Below are 23,888 nucleotides of genomic sequence, written 5' to 3'. Positions count from 1 at the left end.
CGCTCTTCGCCCGGGTTGCTGCAACGTCACATCCGCCTCGGACGGGCTCGGCCAATCCCTTCTCGGAATCTCAGCCGCTGCTTCTACGGCGGCCGTTGGCGCGCGCTGGGGAGCTCGGCCGGGATGGGCGGCTGACGGGAGCCGCGGGAGCGCGAAGACAGGGCCCGGCCCGGCCTGGCCTAGCCCAGGGAGGGGGTTTGGCCTCTCAGACCCGTTTGGTCCCCGCGGCCGGGGCGTTTTTGCCGGGCTCCGCGGCGGGCTGAGGGGCCCGGGGGCGCTCTCCGTGCGCGGTAGCCTCGCTCGGATCCAGCCTGCGAACGTCTCCAGCCAGCGCCCGGCCACGGGCTGCCGCTGCCCCCGGCTGGGCCCTGCGCCGTGCGGCGATGCCGGCTGTGGCGGAGCCCCCCCTGGGAAAGGCGCTGAGCTGGGCGGAGAAGGAGAAGGTGCAGGCGCCGTGTGCCGGGGTCCCGGGAGCGATAAGCGCCTCTCCGAGGCTTGCTGGTTAGGCTGGGGGCAGCCGCGCGCCCCGGAGGCCGCGCAGTCGTAGGGGTGGGGCCCAGCCCCACCTGCCTCACTGACCTGGGCAGACCCATCGGTTAACGAGGGGCCCTGAGTCCCTGGCAGCGTGGGACAAACGTGGGTGCTGCTCAGGCTGCTGGCCCAGAATATTAAAAGTGCCGTCCCTGTGACTAGCCATTCGAGTCCCAGGCGCATGTACGGTCACCTAAGCTGAAGTAGTTGTTAATATGTACTAGTAACTGTGTAAGAGAGTGTTGCTAATGTTCCAGCATAGGGTTACACTCAGAAATATAAACTTCCAGTTACTAGAAAACATGAAACTTTTCCTGAGGTTCTACAGAAATCCCTAACTGTGGGTCTGCCCCAGGAACGTAAGAAGACATCATTTGGTGCTCAAAAAATGCACAGACAATTATATGGGAAATAATGTGATTCTAAAACTGCTACTTGACGTGGTTGAATCTGGAGAAAATTGTCCTACACTGTACTGTATTTTCAGAGGTGTACTAAGTTCTCAGTAGATGACAGTATTGAAGTAAAGGGTCATTTAGTTTTAGGGAAATACATACATTAAACTATCGGAGGGGTAGCCGTGTTAGTCTGGATCTGTAAAAGCAACGAAGGGTCCTGTGGCACCTTACAGACTAACAGAAAAGTTTTGAGTATGAGCTTTCGTGGGCACAGACTCACTTCATCAGATGCATCTGATGAAGTGAGTCTGTGGTCACGAAAGTTCATGCTCAAAACTTTTCTGTTAGTCTGTAAGGTGCCACAGGACCCTTCGTTGCTGATACATTAAACTAATACACTGTAAAAATGTTTCCTGTGTCTGCAGTACTAATCATACATGTTACTTGTTAGACGTTTTGATGAAGTCTTTAATAAATGTTGTGTCCTTTATGTATCTTTGCCTGTGGAGTCAAATATACATTGAACAGATGTACGTGGCTTCAGATGTGTACATATATAGCAGATAATTTCATGCCATCTTACGTTCCTGTAAGCTACATCACTTGGGTTCTGGACCTTGAGGTCCCTAGCCCTAGATACGATAGGTAGGTGTCTGTGATGCATCTAACAATATGCCAGCATTCGTGCTTGGCTCACCTTATATAGCTGGAGACCTGTTCCATGTATTTGGTCTGCTGGTGGCCATGGTCAGTGAATAGTGTAAGAGCTTGTCTCTTCCTGGGGACAGCACCGTGTTTTATATGGAAGATCTGAGTAGTTTATTGTAGTGGTGTGGAGACAGGTGCATGCCAGTTTGGATGAGATGTTACCACTCACTTAACCTGGCAACACAAATAAGTTAACCTAGTCAGATCACGTCTCAGTTTTTAGAGTCAATGTAGATGTGTGTTGGAGAAGAGGACTGCCTCTTGGTTTTACTATGAGTTGTATTACAGTTATTTAGTTAACCTAATTTGTGCATTATTGTGTATTTTAATGATCAAGTTTAACTGTAAGTTTGACTTTCCAGACTTTCTCCCATTTGTATTATTGTGAGAAAACTATACATTATTAAGAGTTTTTTTTCCTCCCACAATTCATAATCACTGTTTCCTACCTTAACACCTGTTTACGGTTTTTCTCTGTATGAATTTTGTTAATTTTAAAATGGATTGATAGAGAAGGTGGGGAAGGTAGTATCTGTTATTAGACCAACTTCTATTAGTGAGAGAATCTTTTGCACAGAGCTCACTACTTTGAGATAATGTCTTGTTCAACTTGTCGCTTGTATCCTGTGACTAACAAGACTACAATTCTGTATGTAACTGTGAGAGGCTTTGATATCCATTATATGTTTCTAAAGGGTGTGTGGATTATTCTGGACGTCTGTGATGTACTGATGTAGTTTTCAATGAACGAGTGGTGCAAAGTTCAATGCACTTATCATAGAATCAGAGGACTACATCTTTGTTGTCATCTTTGTTTTCTAGCTGAAAGAAAAGTTAGCCTTTCTAAAAAGAGAATACAGCAAAACATTCAACAGGCTACAGGTAGGTAAGCACCCCGTCTAACTCTGAATTATGATGTTTGCCCAACTCTTGTGTTTCTGAATGATAGATTTGGTGAAAGATTCTGAGATTTTAGTGCTGACAATGAAATGCTGAGTCACTGATTTATTGTTCTTGTTTTAACAGCGTGCACAAAGAGCTGAGAGGGTTAAAAATTATGTTAAGAAAACAGTTGCAGAACAAAATCAATTGCTTAGGCAAGAGGAAAATGAGGCGAATCATGCAGGTAACATTTCAAAATTTAGTGCCCTGAGACATAATTATTTCTTTCTTTAACCTTTTGGTCTTATGAATAGATATGTGTGACCCCATGCTTCAGTATAGTATAGACATAGTATGAAATGGTACATAGGTCAAGTCAAGATTGAGCTGCCAACTCTGATTTACTATCTACTCCTGCTTGTGCACCTCAGTCCTGCTCCATGTCATAATCCAATATTACTGTCCTAGGATTCTTCCCAGACATGCTAATATACTCATGAAAATTCTGACTTGGATTGTCACCTTTTATTCAATTGTTGCCTTAACCCTTGGCATATAGTGTGTGGCCCTGACAATAATCCTGAATCCAGACCCCACACTATCGGCTCCTATTGCAGCCCTACCACCATTTGCCAGTGCTGCCTGAGCCTGGCATTAGCACCCTTGTTTTCATGTTGGCAGAGTCTGCCGTTTGTGCTTGCCTGGTAGTGACAAGGTTTGAACTGTCTATCTGTGTTCCTTTTCAGGCACAAGAAATGTCTTCCAAGATGAAAGACCAATAGATTAACACATTATACCACCTAGTTTCTTACTAAGCATGTAGCCATTTGGTATATGCTTAGTAAACTGAGCATCATATAGTGTGTCTGCTTTATTTTCTTGGTTGAAATATAAAATGTCAGTGGACTAGTTTTTGTAGAGCCCTTAGTCTGCACTTTTGCTGAAATTGTCTCTGGTTCAGCTTTGTCTTAGTGGGACTATTCTGTGAGAATGCTCTTCACAAATTGCATTTCTCTCCGCAGAACTGGTGGATAAACAGTCTCCCAGTAGTGGTGATAAACCTGAAACATGTCAGCTACAGACCGGTACCTCTTCTGACTCAGGCACTGAAAAAAAAATGTCTGTCACGTTTAAAGTTGAGCCTGAATTCTTCAACAATGACATTAACTTGAAGGAAAGTTCGTGGTCAGAAAGCACAAATAGTGACCAAGAAAAAGTCTTCTCTGGCTTTGTTAAATCTGTTATTGAAGAGAAACAAAATCTTCTGCAAAGGAGAAGAATGACTTTGGTCTCACTGCAGAGAGAATCAGCTTGTAAAGTGCCACCATTTGGTGCTGGTGAAAGGCTGGAAAATCAAATGGCCAGTATGGAGGAGCCTGGGTCTCCCGTGTTCAAGGGAAGGAATACCATCTTAGACACCAAGAATAGTATTCAAAAGGCCTCCAAGCTTGTCATTGTGAGGGAAGAAAAAGATCCACAGACAGAAGATTTGCAGGAAATGCCTGAAGAAAATGTATTTCTGAGTGTCTCCAAACCACATTTGTGTACGTCGGTGGGTGGCAGTATCATTCAGCAGCCTGTGTCTCTATGTGCAGAGGATATCTGTGAGAGCTGTGAGCCAACATCCCAGTGTTTAATGAGTGATATCCCTGTTTCACTTGAAAACATTGAGGAGACAGGAAAAGAACTTGCTTGTATAGAAAACCAAGTGGAGAACGAGTGTGTGGATCAGGAAGAGTTATGTAGGCCCTTGGATTTGTCTGTGGAAAATCAGCCACCCCCAGCAGACAGAAGCAACACTAGCAGGAGTGAAAGTGGAACCCATAAAGAAAGATGCCACAATGAGCCCAACAGCTCAAGTCCTCTGAACACTGACTCTGTTCTGGATAATGTTCGAGAACCTTTGGGGAATCAAGAGGCTCGGACTGAAGCAGGATCTCCTGCCCTAGAGAAGACCCCTCCTGCCGCAGACAGTGCACTGAGCTCTTGCACAATGATTGAAGGACTTCTCTTTCCTGTAGAATATTATGTTAGGACAACTCGGCGTATGTCTAATTGCCAGAGGAAAGTAGACCTGGAGGCTGTCATTCTCAGCCAGTTGGGCAGGAGCAGGAAAGGGTTGCGAAGCAAACATAAACAGGTACATTCAAATTCAGATCAGCTCTACCAAGAAGCAGCCACAAGCAATGTGCAAGCCAGAGATACTCAGTTCACTGTTCCAGGTGCAGAGGGTGACACAGTGAGTTCAAGTGGGTCTCAGAAATCTCTTCTTCCCTCCAATGAGAGCTGCACTTCCAATGAGCCTCTTTCTCAGGAGAGTATTGTTAGTACAAAACGAGCTAAGGGAAGAACCTGGAGGAGAGGACGAGGTAGGTGGGGTTCTTCCTGCAGACCTGCACTGAATGTGTCACAAGCACACCCTGAAAATTCAGATCTCTCAGTGCCAAAGGAAAATAGTCCTCTCCTGTCAAATGATTCCCAAAGTGAAAAGGAAAACTGTGAGGGTGACCCTGAGAGCTCATCTGTAGGAAAAACAAAGATGCCCATCACTGCAGCTGGTGAGACTACAGAAATAGAAATGACAGCAGTTATATGGCCAACTGAAGCAGATTGTCCTGATGGAAGCCAGACATTTGGCAAATGTCACCGGTTTCCATTAGGCTATATTCAAAATCCCCGGCTGGCAGTTAAAGGATCTCTACCTCAACATGATCCCCCAAATTCATCAGAGAAACGTACAGTGAGACTAGGATCTAAAGGTACCTAACTGAACTGTTGCTTGGAAAAAGCCAAGTTTCCTAATAAGGCCTAGTACTCAGGCTCCTTCATGTTCTTAGTCCAGCCTTGGGTTTTTTTCTTTAAATTTACCTACTGCCTTTTTGCTACCTGTTTTTTTACTACCCTGTTCTGGCTGGTGGAAATGGTGATATCTTTCAAAAGTACCTCTGTGGTGGAGACTCCTGTAGATATGTGCTCCTTGTTTTCCATATTTAGAGGCAGAAAAATCAAGGGGACAGTTTCCAGCAAATAACTCAAAAAGCTCATTTTCTGCAGTCTTTAAGCTTTTCCTTTCATGCTCCAGCTTGGTTGCGCACGGTTGTGAAACAGATAAAAAAGAGTGACTGGGGAGCTGTCTGTAAAAATACCTGGGCCAGGTGCAAGGTGTGCATGAGTCACCTGCTTACAATATTCAGTTCACGTGTGCAAGGATGGCATCTGCACAAATGTGCTCTTCTCTTATTTTTTTAGGATACCAGGCACTATAATATCCAGGCATCAGCAGTGCTGGGATGCTGGCAGGGTGCTTGTCACTTTCTGGCCGTGTCTACACTAGCCCCAAACTTCAAAATGGCTGTGCAAATGGCCATTTTGAAGTTTACTAATGAAGCGCTCAAATACATATTCAGCGCTTCATTAGCATGCGGGCGGCTGCGGCACTTTGAAATTGACACAGCTTGCCGCCGCGCGGCTTGCCCCAGCGGGGCTCCTTTTCGAGCAGATGGGAATAAGGGGACTTCGAAGTAGGCAGGGTCCTTTTGAAAAGGAGCCCCATCGGGATGAGCCGCGCGGCGGCGAGCCGTGTCAATTTCAAAGTGCCGCGGCCGCCCACATCCTAATGAAGCGCTGAATATGTATTTCAGCACTTCATTAGTAAACTTTGAAATGGCCATTTGCATGGCCATGTCGAAGTTTGGGGCTAGTGTAGACACGGCCTCTGAGGCACAAATAAAGGAAGCCCTTGACCCTAATAGCTTACAAACAACAGTCTGGAAACAAAAATCATTGGTTAGGGAAACATTTTTAACCAAGTAGCTAGCAACGCCTTCCATCTGAGCAGCCCCTCCTGGCGGAATCTAGCTAGAGTTTGAAAGCAGAGTGACTTTACTTAAGAAATGCATAATTGCTCCAAAATGTGTCTTTGGGAAAATCTTACTTCTCTTGTAAAATGCCGAGAGGCTTTGTTTGAATGCATTAAGTGAGAGAAGAGAATTGCATGTTTGCTGAGTATTTGTACAACGATGTTACAGTCTCTTAAGTTCTCAATTCTGTACTATCATGTTTCCCTATTTCTAGGTAAGAGAAGGCACAGTCAACAGATGGACTTGGAAGGTCTGACTCCTTTGGGCCTTCTTGGTCTGGACCCAGTGGCCTCTGAGCCTCCCTTTCACTACCAGAATGAGATGCTCAGTCTCAAGTGGCTGCCTTCTAAGCTGGACATCAAAGACTTTCATTTACCTGATGAGGAATTTGGTCTCCTTAAATTTGAGAAACTACAGTCCTGCACAGTGAAACAGCTGGAGGCCTTTGTTCCTTCAGGGTCTGAACACTGTCTGCAGAGTGCTGGAGACAGTGTGGCTCTGGGGGACATGAGACTTAAAGAGAATACAGAAGGGAGGAGGCTAGAAAATAGCTTTATTTCTCCTTCAAAGACTGTGTCGCCTAAACTGCCTCACTTAAAAGGACGGTTGTGCAAGAAGGGGCTTTCTCCAAGGGAATTGCTGCTAACCCCAGCAAGTACGGTCTCAGCTGATGCGCTCAACCCGCTTGACACTCAGATTCCCATACCTGCTTTCCCTGTCCTGGGTGCAACCCCAGCTGTCCTTTCACAACCTGACACACTTTCCCTAATTCCCCTGCAAGTGAAAACAAATCTCTTCAAAGAACCTGCCAGTCACGTCATGGAGGGGAAGAACTGTAATAACTCCGCAGGTGTCTGGCACGCAGAGAGCTGCAGAACGGTCTCTGACTATAGGTCTGATGAAGCTGTCACTCCGGAAGAGCATCAGCAACCAGGGAGTGGTTCTAAGCAGTGCTTCAGTGCAAAGGTAAAAGCAGTACCTCCAAGCACGGCACACCAGAGCAGTGGTTCTATCTGTGAGCCATCTTTCCCCAAATCTGGTCAGGTTCCTGGATAAGGGCTTCCTTTGTGCTAGCTCAGTTTGCAGCCAGAGGCAGTGGTTTGCCTTTGCTGCCTGTTTGTAAATGTTTGACTTTGTCCAACCCATCCCAGCCTTACAGCAGAGAAAATTCTTCAAATTCCCACTTGCTTACACTTGAACTGGGGGCTTTGCTTCTAGTTATGGGAGGTAAATTCCAACCATGCCAGTGAACAGACGGGCTTGAACTAGGTACAAAGAAACAATCTGCCTTAAGAAAGGCTCTCAGCTGGAATTTTGTAAGGACAACAGTAGAGAACAAAATGGCCAGTGTAATAGATGGGAGTGCAGAAAGGAAGGAAGAATTGCACCTAGAGTGGCGAGCAACAAAACATGGTTATTCTTTGCATGGGTGCACTTTGTGAAGAGTGGTCCAGGGTGGGGTTGGTTGTGGGAGGTATGAAGGTTAGGCATAAAGAAAATTCAAAGAAGATAATCACTTCTTTTCCCAAATGTATTCGTACAAGAGATGTTTATAAATCTGCTATCCAGCAGTCTGACATAGTGAATGCATTCTTTTGTGCATATACCAGTTCATGCTGAGCATAATTTGCTGAAACTGTATGTGTAATCAGTCTGTATTTTGTTTTACAGAACAAAATGGCAGCAGAGCAGTTGGCAGTGGTGTTGAGTGACAATCTGAGAGAGAGGAGCTTGCAACTGACCTCCAAGTTAAAGGTTGGGAAAGAATATTTTGAGTTACATCCTCAAATGGAGATTTTAAACAAAGTTTTTAATTACTGAGACTTTTAAAATGTGTTTTTCTGTAGTCTAAATAAAAGCATAATACAATGAACATAAACATTGCAAAGCAAAGTGGACCAGTCAGAAAAATATCTTGCCCATAATCAATCAGTCTCCTCTTTGTCTTTCACGAAAAGCAACTGAAGAGCTGGAGTCAAACTTTAGTGCATTTGTGTTTACATGAAGAGCAAACATACAAAAATCTGAAACACTGATGTGTCTCAACAACCGCAGAATACAGACACTGCTGTCCAGCCTCTGGTAAAATGTCAGCCTGATTCTTGCTTCTGCCGTTTCCCCAAATATTGCAGTTTGGCTGGTGGTGCTTCATTATGTGCCTGCCCTCCCACCTGGGTCTCTGACAGTTATTTAGAGATGCTCCTTACTGGCTCAGTGTGTTAATGTCTAGAGCAGCTGTTCTCAAACTTTATTTTCAATGACTCCAAAGTCTATCAATGTTCATGAAAAACTCCATTAAATTGCTATGTTAATGGGTAACATTGATGTTGGTTTTTATTGATATTAATTTTTACACTTTTTATTGATCTAAATTGCCATATTTGTAAGAAATTGGGAGTATCATTAAATGGCAGTAAACATTGAGATTTAAATGTTTTAACGTTTTGTACTCGTGAAAATACAAATAGTCAACGTGGCATGTTAAAGTATACAAAGTAAATATGTTTAAGTCAAACTCAGAACTTCTCATACAGCATTTTTCTTACTTTTCCTTCTATAAATCGATTGTGATGAATGGAAATATTTTTGATTGTTTATGTGCACAGTGAAATTGAAATCTAATCCTTCCAACCTACTAAATAGAATACCCAATACCTTGGTATCTCCTCCTGGCCCTGCATGTGTTTGAGGCCTGATCTAATCCTCCATGCCCTGATACTGCCAACCAGATAAGGCACTGCAAGGAATATTGCCAGGGGAGCAGCTAGTGTAAGGGCTTAGGTATGAGCTAGATGCTATGCATGTGGACTGAGACAGCTGTGCATGTGCCCACTGATGGAACTGCAGGCACTTAAGGATCTTTATTGAAGAAATTTAGATGGCAAAGAAATTTGAGCACCTACAGATGTCTAGTGAGGAGTCAATGTTGCCACGGCTCCAGGCAGTCCCAACAGCTGTGGAGTTGGGGCAGTTCCTGGAGTCAGCTTCTTCCCTATCTTGGCTGCCCCGCTGCCTCCACCCCATGCTTGGAGGGAGAGGAAGGGGTGTGACTGGTATCACATGCAGTTCTTTGACATGCAGTTTATCACTGGGGTCCTGACTAGCAGACTGCCTGGAGCTGTGGCAGCGTTGACTTCACTCTCAGTCCCAGGACCTGGGGACTCCCTAGAGTGCACTCGGGGTCCACAGACCCCACTTTGAGAATCACTGGTCTAGAGCATGCTGAGATTAAGCCTGCTTGATACATTTGTGTGCTACAACTGAGGCAAATATCAACTGGGCTTGTTTGCACAACTCAGCCATCAGATCTCCTTGCCACTTGGGGGTCTTGTCACTGTCTCCCTTACTTTTTAATGTCTTGTAGCGGTAGAGAGCGGTTGGTGGGCAGGGCAGGGGAGTGACAGCTGTGGAAGAGTCCACTGAACTCCAAAGCTTCAGTGGAATTTGCCAAAATTGGGTCACCTCTAACCCTCGGAACCAAAGCCTGCATGGACAACCCAACATAATGAAGCTGGGTCTAAATGTTTCTTTACAAGGACGAAGAAGAATGTTGCTTCATGTTTCTTAAAATTAAACTTTTGTTTACAGTGGTCCTAAGTGATCTGTGTTACCTGTAGCCTCTCCCATCCCACTCGTGAAAGTGAAGCAAACTGCAGCACTGAATACAAGTGGTGTGTAAGCTTTATCACATAGCTTGGCTACTGTACCTCAGTCCTCATGCCCACTGTTTTTCAGCTCTTGACTCTAGCTTTGCAGACTCCCTGGGGTGTACAAATGGTGTGGGGGGAGGGTTGTGCTGTGGGTAATGGACAGATAATCCATTACTTGTAAAATGAAACCACCAAATTCATTTGCCTTTGGGCCTAATTGACATTGAGATCCAGGGCTCCAAAATCAGAATCTAAGGCACTAGCTTCCAGCTGCAAACTCTACAGTGGCGCTCTGGAAGTGATTTTCTGCAATGGTCAATCTGACTCCCTAGGCTGAGTATCCATAGTTCTTGGAATAACTTCCATGCTGTTTTCTTTTGAGCAGAACCCCTCAAGTTCTTGTGCTGTGGACATGAGCACTGTATGGTGGGAATCAGATAGCTGCATGGAGCTGTGTGTCATAACTGCTTGTGAAACTACAGTTTCCCTTTGGACACCTCTGGCTTCCAGACAGTGGAGAAAGATGTATACCTGGCACATTACAGAGGTAAATTAAAAAGAAGTTTCTTCTTCACTTTGGGGCATTTTTCTGGTAGTATTAGGCCACTTTCAAGACATACACAACTTGTAGACTCATAAAGCGGAATGTACGTTTTCTTACATGGAGCTGGCCAGATTCTTAGCTGGCACATGTTGGTGTAACTCCACTGCCGTAAGCTAAGCAACTAGATCTGCACCACCTAAGAAAGTGGCCCAATATTTTGAACAAATCAATTTCATAATAAATTTTAGTTCTTTACAATTGTATAGACCGGCCTATTGATTGTACATCAGTAAATTCTGTGTCCCTTCTATCTCCTCAAACTTCTCAGCTTTTCTTGATCTCTTCTCTTCCCTTTTCCCAAACTCATTGCCTCCCAGTTTAATTAAGAACAGAATTGATGATTGTTGAGTCTCTTTGCATCTAGCTGAGCTTCTTTTGAAGATTGAGAAAATAGATCAGCATCCTGCAAATGATTCAGTCTTGTCTATGTAATGGGGAGAAAGTCAATCTGAGAAGGAGCTTATGGGTGTCCCTAACTAAAACCCTGTACTTTGCCTCCACAGATTCCAGTAATACAAATTGTTCCCTTGCCAGATGTCTGTAATCTTGTGTGTATTGCCTTGGGAGAGCTGGAGATTGGAGAAATAAGGTAAGTGTTTCTGGACTTGTGTGTGTTTTTATGGCATACTGAGCATTTCCAGTCTGACTTCTCCAGCGTGACTACCAATAATTTTGTGTTACTTGCGATGAGTGGCCCCTTTAATTTTTTATGTCCATGTGAGAAATAAGTTTTGTAACATGCACCCATATGGAGGTGACATGTAACTCATCACTTTTCTCTTGGTACACATCACAAACTTATTCCACATATGGATGGCATGTGGCAGGGGTAGAAGGGGTTAAGAGTGTGGGAGGGGACTCAGGGCTGGGGCAGAGATTTGGGGTGTGGGAAGGTGAGGGCTCTGGCTGAGGTTGTGATCTCTTGGGTGGGGTCAGGAATTCAGGGGTTGAGGCACAGGAGGGGACTCAGGGCTGGGGTGTGTGTGGGAGGAAGTGATGCTTCTGATGGGACTTGGGCTTTAGGATGGGGCTGTGGATGAGCAGTTTGGGGGGTGGGTGCAAGCTGTCTTGGGGAGAGAGGACTATGCGCAGCACTCACATTGCAGAGGCTTGGGGCCAGGTAAGAACTGTCCCTCCACAGCTCCAGAAGCTCCAGCAGGGCCTGGATAGGGCGGGGCACTACTCCATGGCCCTGGCATGTCCAGGTTAGGTGGGAGGGGAGCCTGGGAGGCAGCACCTCTCCCCCAAGGTACAGGTAGTTTGTAGTGGGGCTGGGTTGGGACCAGGGAGGAATGTCTTTCCACTGACTATGGCAAGTCCGAGGTAGCTGCGCGTTGGAGTGAGTTGGCACAGGCACTTCTTCCCACCACAGCCTTGAGCCCCCCTGCACAGGGCTTAGTAGGCGGCTGTGCAGGTGAGAGGAAACTTAACTGATGACCTCTTCTCTTGCCCAGAGGCTGAAGTATTCTTGCTGATATGTCAGTTTTAAGTGTTCTTGCGATATTAAAGCATTTTTGAAAAGATCTGAGTAAAGCGAAAATCAGCTCTTTTCAAGGATTGTCTTACTCATTTTTTCACAGTGGTTCAGATGTGAGTGCTGAGAATCGCAATCGTGTACAAACGAAGGCCAGATTTAGGTTCCATTTCCTTCTCCATCATAATTTAGCTTTCTCTTCTGATCTGCTTCAGGTTCCTGCTTTGTTCACCTGAAGATGGATCCTTAAAGCAATCACTAGTGAAAACTGGGACCCTAAAAGCTGTTCTTGGGCTGACAAACAGGAGGCTTGTCATTAGCTCTGGAACACTTCAAGACCAGCAAATCGAGATAATCTCCATTTCGGAGACAGGGAGGTAAGTAGCCTGATATTTGTAGTGCTCTCAGTATGGGAGGGGAGAGCCCTCAGGAGATGTCACAGGCCAGGCAGCGGTATCTCTGGTGCCAAGGGGATCATATGCTTTACTTCCTGGAGTATTGCTGCGTGTGACCCACTCTTGTGCATTGAACTCTGAAAGATTTCCCATCTCCACTTTATGTTCATGTGCTCCCCAGAAGCAAAGAGAGGCAGAGTTTGATGTCCCCAGAAGAAACAATTCTGGCGTTTGCTGAGGTGGAAGGGATTAGAGATGCTTTGGTTGGCACCACTGCAGTGAACAGCCTTGTTGTTTGGTAAGTGCTTTTTTCTGAGATGACATTATATCACCAGGGCTTTTGGGGAGGGACTATTGTTAGTGAAATGATACAATGGGAGGAGGGGATGTATGGTGACTTTTGGCCATAATAGCTAGCTACAGATCCTATGTGGTGGAGTTTGCTGCTGGTCTGTCCTTAAGTTGTTAATTATTTTTAAATCCTAGAGCCAAGAACAGAACACTTTTCCTGATTTGTTTTTATAACTCTAGATAAATATGTAGCTAACAAGCTACGCTACCGTATTAGTGCTCGTCAAGGACCTTGTATGCTGTGTTCCTTTCCCTCACGCTCTGTCTACCACCTTTTTGGAATGGTCATTTGTTTGGGTAGTGCCTTGCTCTCTGGCACTACGGCAGTCGAAATAGTAAACAAAAATAACTAGATAAATAAAAGTCAGATTATTTGTTTCCATTTTCTGCAGGAACTTGAAAACTGGCCAGATTCTGAAAAAGATGCACGTTGGCTATTCCTACCCTGACTCAATCTGCCATCATGCCTATTCTGACTCTGTATGTATGTGAAAAGATGTCATTCTGTTTGTCCTGTGACTGGGGTTCAAACACATAGTTACCTAAAAGAGGCACCTGGATTTAAGGATCTTTTATGTACAAGGTCCACAAAAAAAATAGAGTTAGTTTTGGGGGGAAGAGGCTGAATCACTTCTCTTAATTTCTTGTACTTTTCACTGAAAATATTGGTATGCAAAAGAGTAACACCCCACAGTGGGTTCAAAACCAGATGCCAAAACATTGTGTGTATGTGTTTTACAGCTAGTGTTTATTGGTGAGTTGCACAGGTAGCTTTTCCCAATTTACAGACGGTTAGCTCCCACTATGGTAATGCACAGCATCATCTTTGTAAGTGTAAAATTATTCAATAATCATATGCACCCCAAACACTCAGAACTTAACACAAAAAATTTGTCTTGATTCTCAATCTGATAGATCTTCCCATTCATTCACACCTGTCCCGATTCCTGGGTGCTTTGCCAGCTTGCATTCTTAGGATTCTTGACTGGGATTCAGTGAACATTTAATGCTGTTGGTGTTTAAATGTAGTGCTCATGAATGTTTGGATTAATAGCACCGACTTGAACCAGACCAGTGGGGGATTCCTCTTGATCTCTCTCTCAGTGCACTCAGTCCTGATTCTCAGCCTTGCCTTAAGGCTAAGCAGATGCTCCCAGTCATGCCTATTTGGGCAGTAGATGTGTGAATAAGTGGCTAAGGACTAGACTGAGAGACCAATAAACTCATTTTCGGTATGAGTTAATTCTGATTTGAGGTTAGCTATTCTGAGCCAAAAAAGTGCATAAACAAATCCGAATCAACCAGCCTCCCAGCAGATCCTGTATTTGTTTGTATTTAATTTTATAACTGTCAGGTGTGGTAAGTTCTTACTGCTTACAGCATTATCTGGCGTGGGGTTCTGATTACCGGAGAGTTTTCCAATGATTGATTGGGGTGGGGGGTGTGTGTGGAAAAAAGCTTGTTATTGTTTTTATCTTAACATTCACTCTACTGACGTATTTTTCCTTTGTAAATCAGGGCCTCCTGTTTGTTGTTTTAAGTCACCCACATGCCAAGGAGAATGAGTCCTGTGGAAACCCTGTATTCCGGGTGAGAGCCTTCAATCCCAAGACAAGCAGAAGCACTGGAGTAATGTTCTTTTCCCTCCCTCCGGGACACAGTGGAAGGCAAGTACCCCAGGAATTATGCACATTTGTTTTAGATTATTTTATAAGCAGACACCTGGAATCATTAAATGATCAAAGGAGTCCATTTGTCCTCTAGCTAAAGACAATGAGGTTGTGTTAACTCACTTCAACCTTTGTACATACTGGAGATTGCAGTGAGGGTGTTGCCTATTTCCTGTCTGCTTCCTGCCCATGTCTGTGAGCTAACCTCTGAGCTCCCTGCATCCTGGCACACCAGGGAGCTATTATAAGAGAGCCCTGTAGTCAAGCAAGACAATTGCTTCCTTGCAGATTTCATGCTTTTATTTACTTTCGCAAAATGTTTGTGAGAGGACAGATTCTGTAGCAAAAGCTGTAATTTCTGAATCCACAGGCAAAACCTCTGGGAAAATGTAGGCAAATTAACTGTTTGAGAGTCTGATCTCTCAGTGTAGGTACATTTACTTATTATTAGACTGCCATTTGTCGCTAGTGATCTGTGCTTTTAAATCTGGAGAGTAAGTTATTTAGTCTCCAATCCTGAAAAGAGTTACGTGCATAAGAAAAGTTACACAGGTGTGTAAGAGTTCACAGATGAAGGCTTTAGAATGTGGTAATGCTTAACAATTGTCCCCTTCCTCCCCTGGTCAAATGCAATGAAGATGACTTGAAACTTCAGTATATTTTAGTTTCCTACAATTGGCCTAGACACCAATAGGTTTCTTTCTCAAGAGGCTTTTCTACGTGGAAGTCTTTTATTTCTTTTGCACTCAACAAATCTGAAACAAAACCTTTAAAATCTTCTGTAATGACATTGTGTGTGAAGGAACTCTGAGTTCTAACTCCTCTGTGCATGTTAGGTACCTGGAAGGTGAAGTTAAAGGTGTCTCTGCAGCAGCAGTCTTAACATCTGGAACAATCGCCGTGTGGGACTTATTTTTAGGCCAATGTACTGCTCTACTTCCACCAAATGCTGATGGGCAATGGTCTTTGGTCAGGTGGTCAGTCACAGATTCCTGTCTCCTGGCTGGACAGAAAGACGGAAGTGTGTATATGTACCGTTATTCACAAGCCAAGGCAGTGGAGAACTAAATGGGTCATGTGATGGAGTCTTAAAGCTAACGGAAGAGTTTGCACTGATAATCTAAAGTAATTTGAGCAGGATAGGGTTTTATGCTGACAGGATTCTTCAGTGCCATCTGTCCACTTTCCCCACAAATAAACTGAGCTTTTTTTTCATCACTTTAAGTCAGGTTCACAAGGTTTGTGAGATACTGATCATCCTGGCTGTCTTTGAATGTTTCTTGTCTTGTTTACTAGATCTGTGAAGCCAGTCGCACTGTATTTAACAGGGATTGGTTAAATCTACCTGGTTGCATTCAGTGTTTGTACATTTCATTGTGAAAGGCATTGTCATTGGATTATCTAGATGTAAGATGCTATTAAACTTTATTTTTGTAAACCCTGCATTCTAGCTAAAGTGACTTTTGTGTCATCATTTCATTAGTCAAAAATCTTTATTTCAATAATTGTGGACGGTAATATAAATATAGCTAGCAGCAGACTGTTCTGCTTTGATGAGAACAGCAGGAGAGAACCTCTGCCATCCAGCCATAATGCAATCCCACCCAGTCAAGTCACTGTGAACAAACCCCATCCTGCTGCCCTCAGGTATAGAAATAATATTTTGCTTCTTACACATTGATTCAGCAGCAGCTCAGCTATTGATGGCGGCTTTCTAACTCTCTCTAGCAACTGTTTGCGGTTAGTAAGACATAAGGTGGTATTTAAGTGCAGTCTCCATTAAGTAGGTATCCACACTATAACTACCGGGGGAGGGATGTAGATTGTGGAAACTATGCCCAGGTGTCAGAGTTCTTGAATTAACTGCATCTCTGACTCCCTCATGTCCTCCTTGAGGGCACCTCACTTAAGTCACAGGCTTCTGTCTATCACCATTTTCAGGGTTGTATCATGTGATTGCAAACCCTGGACTTCTTGGACTGCAGACTTCTGTGATTCACTGATCCTCTGAGCAGTGTCTGCCTTCAGCTCAACTCCTGCAGGGGCAAAGACAGGAGTATTCAGTGACCAGCCAGTGCTCCTAAAGCAAAGTTCTATTTAATCAGAACAAAAGCATGTCAGAGGAACCATGTCTTAAGGCTGTAAATATTGCATTCACACCACTGGTGTACCAGGTGGGAGAAAGTTCAGGTCCTCTCATGGGGCCTGTTTCTGGTCACAGTCTCCTCAGTTGTTGGGGCAAGGCTGATATTTTTTGCAATTTTAAGTCCTTTGTCTTTTGAAGCCTCTTGAACCAGGTCAGACCAACCTCTGCTATTTCTTTGGGTGGCAAAACTTGCTTACCTGAAGTGTTTCGGTATTGAGGATCTGTTAATTACTTCAATCTCTAGTTCCTGCAGAAAACACTCTTCACCCATTGAGTGAGGAATACAATAATTAAGAAGCCCATAAAGATATAGAATATTCATAAAGGAAATATGATCAATAATTTTTCAGTAGTGAATAAGGCCCCCAGGCTCTTGGCCAATCTGGACAAGCGCTGAGGAATAGCAGGGCCCAGTCTGGCAGGCATTCTCAGAGGCTGCAGACTGTGCCCCACAGCGGAGGATAACTGATGGATTACCTACTTTGAGACTCCTCTGTCAAGGATTTAGTGGCACAGTTGTGCCACTGTAGTGTAGACACTTCCTCTTATCGACAAGTGGGGTTTTCCATCAAGGTAGATAATCCACGCCTCTGAGAGGCAGCTACTACACCCCAGAAGCATTCCTCCATTGACCTTGCCACATCAACTACAGATTTGTTCTACCTACCCCCATTCTTACCAATCGGGGACACACATACAAAATCAAAACAAAAAGCAGTCAAGTAGCACTTTAAAGACTAGCAAAATAGTTCATTAGGTGATGAGCTTTCGTGGGACAGACCCACTTCTTCGGACCACAGCCAGACCAGAACAGACTCAATATTCAAGACACAGAGAACCAAAAACAGTAAGCAAGGAGGACAAATCGGAAAAAGATAATCAAGGTGAGCAAATCAGAGGGTGGAGGGGTCGGTGGGGGGGGGGAAGGTCAAGAATTAGATTGAGCCAAGTCTGCAGACGAGCCCCTGTAGTGACTCAGAAAGTTCCCATCACGATTTAAACCACGTTTTGACTGTACAGACTAGCACGGCTCCCTCGCTGTCACGAGGACAAAAGTGCCCCATTCCCAACACGTGGGCTACGTCCTCATCTCACACAGCTGCAAAATGCACCACCGGGGAGATGAACGTTTTGCTGTGTCCGCCCGCGGCGCTGAGCTGCAGGGGTTGGTTCGTAGCGGCTTTGCCGGGCTTCTCGCATAGCCAGTTGTGTAACTAGGCAGACGCCCATCTGAGCCGCCGGGCCCCGCCGGGCCCCCGCTGCGCCGCGTGCGGCCGTAGGGCCGGGGACGGCGGGGGGCGGAGCGAGTGCGCCCGGGGGCGGAGGTGGCTGCTCCGCGCCCTGCCGCTGCCAGCCTGGTGCTAGGCCCCCTGCTGGCCCCCGGGGCTCCCCCGAGAGCGGGGCGGGGCCAAGAGCGCGGGGGCTCCCGGCGGGGCGGGGCGAACTCCGCCCGGCAGCCGCCGCCGGCCAGACCCGCCGCAGCCTTCGCTCCTCCCGCCGCCAGGGGGCGCTGCCGGCCGCTCGCGGCGCCTGCCGGGATATCTGCGGGCCCGGCGCCGCGCGGCGCACGCTGGGTTCCAGGGGACGTGATGGCGGCCCGTGTCCTGTCCGCCTGCGTCCGCCGCCTGCAGCCCCGCCCGCTCCCGGCCCGCGGCCCCCGCCCCGCTGCCCTCTGCAGCCGCCGGCCGGCCCCCGCCGCGCCGCCGCCGCCGCCCCGCCCGCAGGTGAGGCCCGCCCGCCGGCAGCCCTGAGCCTGGCCCCGGCCGCGTCCTGGGGCAGCTCCCGCCGCGCCGCGCCGCACGTCGGCCAGAGGGGACCCCGCGCCGGGTCGGCCCGTCCGAGCTACGCGCGGGGCTCCGCCTGCCCCCGCCTCAGGCCGCTCGCGTGGTGGGTTGGCCGAAGCCCCCGGGGCGCGAAGGTGGCTTGTCCCGGGCTGCGAACTGCAGCGTTTGCCTGGGAGAGCCCTGGCCGGGGGTGCGGAGGGGCCGGCCCTGCGCCGGGCGGGGGCTCCACCCGGTGACCTCCTGGCCGGGGGTGCGGAGGGGCCGGCCGGGCGGGGGCTCCACCCAGTGACCTCCTGGCCGGGGGTGCGGAGGGGCCGGCCCTGCGCCGGGCGGGGGCTGCACCCAGTGACCTCCTGGCCGGGGGTGCGGAGGGGCCGGCCCTGCGCCGGGCGGGGGCTGCACCCGGTGACCTCCTGGCCGGGGGGTGTGGAGGGGCCGGCCCTGCGCCGGGCGGGGGCTGCACCCAGTGACCTCCTGGCCGGGGGGTGTGGAGGGGCCGGCCCTGCGCCGGGCGGGGGCTCCACCCAGTGACCTCCTGGCCGGGGGGTGCGGAGGGGCCGGCCCTGCGCCGGGCGGGGGCTGCACTCGGTGACCTCCTGGCCGGGGGTGCGGAGGGGCCGGCCGGGCGGGGGCTCCACCCAGTGACCTCCTGGCCGGGGGGTGCGGAGGGGCCGGCCCTGCGCCGGGCGGGGGCTGCACTCGGTGACCTCCTGGCCGGGGGTGCGGAGGGGCCGGCCGGGCGGGGGCTCCACCCAGTGACCTCCTGGCCGGGGGTGCGGAGGGGCCGGCCCTGCGCCGGGTGGGGGCTGCACCCGGTGACCTCCTGGCCGGGGGTGCGGAGGGGCCGGCCCTGCGCCGGGCGGGGGCTGCACCCGGTGACCTCCTGGCCGGGGGGTGTGGAGGGGCCGGCCCTGCGCCGGGCGGGGGCTCCACCCGGTGACCTCCTGGCCGGGGGGTGTGGAGGGGCCGGCCCTGCGCCGGACCCAGTGACCTCCCGAGGCACCTTCCAGCCCTCGGATTCTGTGCGCACTGCTCCCTGACCCAGCTCGGAGACCAGCTGTGATCTGAATGGGTCTGGGCTGGTGGGCTAATGCCCATGTGTCTAGGGAAGGCAGAAACTGCTCCACTTCTCCACTTCTCCAAACCTACCTCCCATGGGCAGGCCAGGCCAGGCCCGGCCCCTTTATCTTGCTTGTTCTCTGCTCTGGCTGGCGGAACCGAGGCAGCTGCCACCAGAGTTCTGCTCTGCCAAAAGGTGCTTGTTCATGCATGTTGCGATTTCCCTTTTTCCCCTTTGGGGCCAAGTCTGATACTGTGCATCTCTTGGTGGTGGATTATGGAGTCCTTTTGACACAGAGAGGCCTGCCACCTTCAGAGGCAGAGAGGTTTTGTCCTGTGTACTAAAAGGAAAGTCTAAGTCTGGAAGAAACAGTCCTGCCTCACAGGCAGACTGGCATATGTGCTGTGCAGGCCTTTGCAGTCTGAGTTTGTGAAAGGTGTGTTCATATGTGTTGATGCTTAGATTGTCCTGGTGCTTTTGTAAGGTATTTCCATGCTTTCCCTCCAGGTCTCTGGTACGCTCCAGTTGTGCCGCCATTATTCAGACTTGCCACCTCTTACTTTGGAGAATATCAAGGAGCGTGTTCTGTATGTCTTGAAGCTGTATGATAAGGTAGACCCAGAAAAGGTAAGCTATAAACACTATTACAATCCAGATTCTCTATTTTTCAGTAGGAGGAAGGACAGCTGCCCTGGTGGTAACAAGTCAAGTTGGTCCATTAGGCCACTGTAAAAGGAGGAGCCAAAAACCCACCCAGAAGGATGCACTCTTAATTCTATGGGAGAGGGATGAAGGGGTGTTTACACAAGCAGACAGACAGGCTGTAACACATGAGTGGTGGTAAGGTCCAGGAAGTTAAGGCCTTTGGATTAATAAACAGGTCAGCGTCCAGGGGCAGTCAGGAAACAGGAAATTCTCTTTCTCTGAACAGTGACTGTTTAATGGCAACAGTTGTTCGTTTCAGGAAAGATGTTGAGACTGCCCAGGAGTCAAACTGTGCTATCTTCTGTTAGCATTCTTTGGAGAAATTAGTTATTTTAAGTTTTAAATAGTCTTAGTTATTCAGATAATAGTACATATTGCCTAGCTAGCAGAGAAACTCCTGCACGTACATCTGAAAAAAGTCTCATCAGAGGGATGGTAAAGGCCAAAACCACCAGGTAGTCTGGCATCTTTAGGTAAACTCCAAGTGGGTCATGCCCCGAAAATGTAACTTTTCTTCCCTAGTGAAATGACTGGCATCAATCTTATTGTATTTGTGTTTGGCTTGTTTCTAGCTCTCAATAAATGCCCACTTCATGAAAGACCTCGGCTTGGATAGTTTAGACCAAGTGGAGATCATCATGGCCATGGAAGATGAATTTGGTAACTGAAGTTTGTCTCTCCTCCCTGCCCTTCCATATGGAGAGGGAGGATTGTCCAGCTTTTAGAGGGCTACCCAAGGACCTGGGAGAACTAGCTTCGATACTTGCTGTACCACCAGCTTCTGTAACCTTGGCAAGTTGCTCAGCTTCTGCCTCGGTTCCAGTTTGTACAATGTGGATAATATTTCCCAGCTTCCAGAGGGTGGTGTGAGGATAAATAAAGGTTGTGAGATACTCAGCAGCTGTGGTAATAGGGGCCATGTAGCTACATAAGAAAGACATATGCTGCTGTTTGGATGTAAAAGTGGTATTCGACTTCTCCAAGCCTAGCTACTAAAGCAGTTCTGTAACTGCTTCATCTGACCCTGCTAAGTCGTGTATTGTTTCTTTCGTTTTATTGTATCCAAGACATTTTTGTACTTCATATCTCAAGAGTTCTTCTGGTGCTTCATATAAAAACCAGAATGCTGAAATATATAATTATCTTATAGAGCCAAGGGAGGTGGTAGAATCTCCATCACTGGAGATATTTAAGAAGAGGTTGGTTAGATGGCTTTCAGGGATGGTCTAGAAAGTGCTTCGTCCTGCCATGAGGGCAGGGGGCTGGACTCGATGGCCTCTCGAGGTCCCTTCCAGTCCTAACCTTCTATGATTCTATATATAATTAATTTAAAGCAAGTTCTTGCTATTTGCGGTGTAAATTGACAGTCATATTCAGTGCATATACATTCCAGTAGTTTAAAAAAAAACTGTAATAGAATATGTGCACTTTAATTGGAGACATTTTGACTTGCATATTGCCCAGATGTACTTAATTTAATTACTGCATCAATTTACATTTTGGAGGGAGGAGGCTAACTTGTAGCCACCAAGGCTAGAAATAGACAATCCAGTTGTCTAGAAATGAAGTGACCAGTTCTGCTGTTTCAAGGCCAAGTTGTCCTTAACCTGGTGAATTCTGTACAATTTTTGGAAGACACCTGCTGTAATGATACTTGATAGAAGAATATCAAACAAGCTGGTGCTTTGCATTCTCCCTTGCATGTAACTAGGCCGTGCGATCTCATAGCTGCTGCACATCAAAGTCGGTCTCAGAGCTCTGGGGATACAATAGAAGCTTAAGCTGTACTTGGAAGGCCATTGATTCTGTTAGTGAGGCTTCACAATAAGTAGGAACTGCCAATTTCTGCCTAATGCCTCTTGCATGCTGTTCTGCTGCTGGGTATGGCACAGCTGGGTTTGACGTGCAGCACTAGTCATGAGAGAAAAGGACTGGGGGATTACAGTGGATGAGAATCTGGATATGAGCCAACAGCATGCTCTTGTAGCTAAGAAAACTAAGAGCATATTGGGTGTGTTGGTAGGAGCATTGCCAGCATATTTAGGTAGGTGATTGTTCCCCTTTATATGGCATTGGTGAGGCCAGTTCTGGAGTAGTGCATCCAATTCTGGGCTCCCCACTGTAGAAGGGATGTGCGCACATCGGAGAGAGTCCAGTGGAAGGCAACAGTAATGATTGGGGGCTGGAGCACATGACTTACAAGGAGAGGCTGAGGGATGTGGACTTTTTAAGTCTACATAAAAGAGTGAGGGGAGATTTCATAGCTGCCTTCCAACTACCTGAAGGGATGGGGGGTTCCAAATTGGATGGGAGGAGTTGTTTTCAGTGATGACATGACAGAATAAGGAGCAGTGGTCTCAAGTTGTGGTGGGGGAGGGCTAGGTTGGATATTAGGAAAAACCATTTTGCTAGGAGAGCAGTGAAGGTCTGGAATGTTGTGTTGCCTAAGGAGGTGGTGGAATCTCCTTCCTTAGAAGTCTTTAAATCCTGGCTTGATAAAGCCCTGTCTGAGTTGATTGAGTTGGGATTGGTCTTGCTTTCAGCAGGGGTTTACACTTGGTAATCTCTTGAGGTCTCTTCCGACCCTGTGATTCTAAGATGTCACATCAACCTCTTAGTTGCTGAACAACTTCTGCATATGGCCAAGGCATAAGTATCTGAGTTTGTATTAGGCTTTCTCTCTTTGCTGCGTTTCTTCTGTTCCAAGCTAAGCATGTACTCTTTCTTCCAGGGTTTGAAATTCCTGATGCAGAAGCAGAAAAGCTAATGTGTCCACAAGAGATTGTAGATTACATTGCAGATAAGAAGGATGTGTATGAATGAAGATATTTTGTTGAAGCTGAGTAAGTAGAAACATATTTTAATGTAAGTAGCAATGGTGGCCAGGCAGTGTAAAATCACCAGGGAGTCATTGGAGAAGAGAAATACTTTGTTGCTAGGCTGTATAATTTTAGTTAATGCTATGATGCAGGTCAGGTATTGAAACTGGATCAATCACAGATTTTGGTGGCAGATGACAAGTCAGCTGTGAGATCGAAATGGGCTTGTTGCTTCAGTCATGTTTCCAGCTGTATCCCTCAGAGGAAAATGCCATACAACCCTATCCCCTTGTTCCAGTCCTAACAGAGAGTCAAGGACTGACTGCTGCCCAAGCATCCCCTTTCCCCACATCCTGCTCCTGCTGTTTTATCTGTGCTGCCATGAACAGAGGTGGCAGTTTCACCAGAGCTATGGCCCTTTAACTCACTGTCTTTCTTTGGCAGTGCTGGTTCATGCTGGTCATGCATCCATGTTGGTTCCCTTTTTCTATATGCTTTAGTTTACAAGTAGCAAGCAGTTCTGTAGCACTTTAAAGACTAATAGATGCAATTATTAGGTAATGAGCTTTCCTTAAGGTGCTACAGGACTGCTTGCTGTTTGTGAAGGGACAGGGGAACATGGCTTCCCCTCCTAGTTGACAAGGTAACTTGTGAGCTCTGAAATGCCAAGTCTGTGTGATTTTTTTTTTTTAAACAGGAAATTCTCTTCTGCTGTGAAGACTGGGATGATATCAGCAGTTGTCTGAGTGTAAGCGCACATTACTGTACCATTGCTGCAGTAGTTCTGTTGGACGTTGTATTTAACGTTGTCTGAATATATATTGGCCTTTAAAATAAATATAGAAGACCAA

The 23,888-nt window shown here is 47.1% G+C and overlaps 2 protein-coding genes across 3 annotated transcripts; both read left to right on the top strand.

The window, feature by feature from the left end:
* Positions 1–116: 116 nt before the first annotated feature.
* PALB2 (partner and localizer of BRCA2) lies at positions 117–15,968 on the top strand. Of its 2 annotated transcripts, none has more exons than XM_075011279.1 (13): positions 117–443; positions 2,460–2,519; positions 2,664–2,763; positions 3,542–5,278; positions 6,594–7,345; positions 8,051–8,134; positions 10,415–10,576; positions 11,137–11,222; positions 12,323–12,484; positions 12,687–12,800; positions 13,246–13,333; positions 14,372–14,520; positions 15,360–15,968. In XM_075011279.1, the coding sequence occupies exons 1-13, from the start codon at positions 384–386 to the stop codon at positions 15,589–15,591; spliced, it is 3,786 nt and encodes a 1,261-aa protein (XP_074867380.1). In that variant the 5' UTR covers positions 117–383; the 3' UTR covers positions 15,592–15,968. The 2 variants fall into 2 exon arrangements, with proteins under 2 accessions (XP_074867380.1, XP_074867379.1); XM_075011278.1 differs by having other exon boundaries at positions 12,684–12,800.
* A 2,240-nt stretch (positions 15,969–18,208) lies between these two features.
* NDUFAB1 (NADH:ubiquinone oxidoreductase subunit AB1) lies at positions 18,209–23,888 on the top strand. The gene is made up of 5 exons (XM_075010640.1): positions 18,209–18,393; positions 20,021–20,140; positions 20,791–20,878; positions 22,950–23,061; positions 23,735–23,888. The coding sequence occupies exons 1-4, from the start codon at positions 18,259–18,261 to the stop codon at positions 23,039–23,041; spliced, it is 435 nt and encodes a 144-aa protein (XP_074866741.1). The 5' UTR covers positions 18,209–18,258; the 3' UTR covers positions 23,042–23,061; positions 23,735–23,888.

Source organism: Carettochelys insculpta, chromosome 16, assembly GCF_033958435.1.
Source record: "Carettochelys insculpta isolate YL-2023 chromosome 16, ASM3395843v1, whole genome shotgun sequence".
In the NCBI taxonomy this organism is placed as follows: domain Eukaryota; kingdom Metazoa; phylum Chordata; order Testudines; family Carettochelyidae; genus Carettochelys; species Carettochelys insculpta.
Note: the sequence above shows the minus strand (reverse complement) of the source record. Positions and strands in the feature narration are given on the sequence as shown.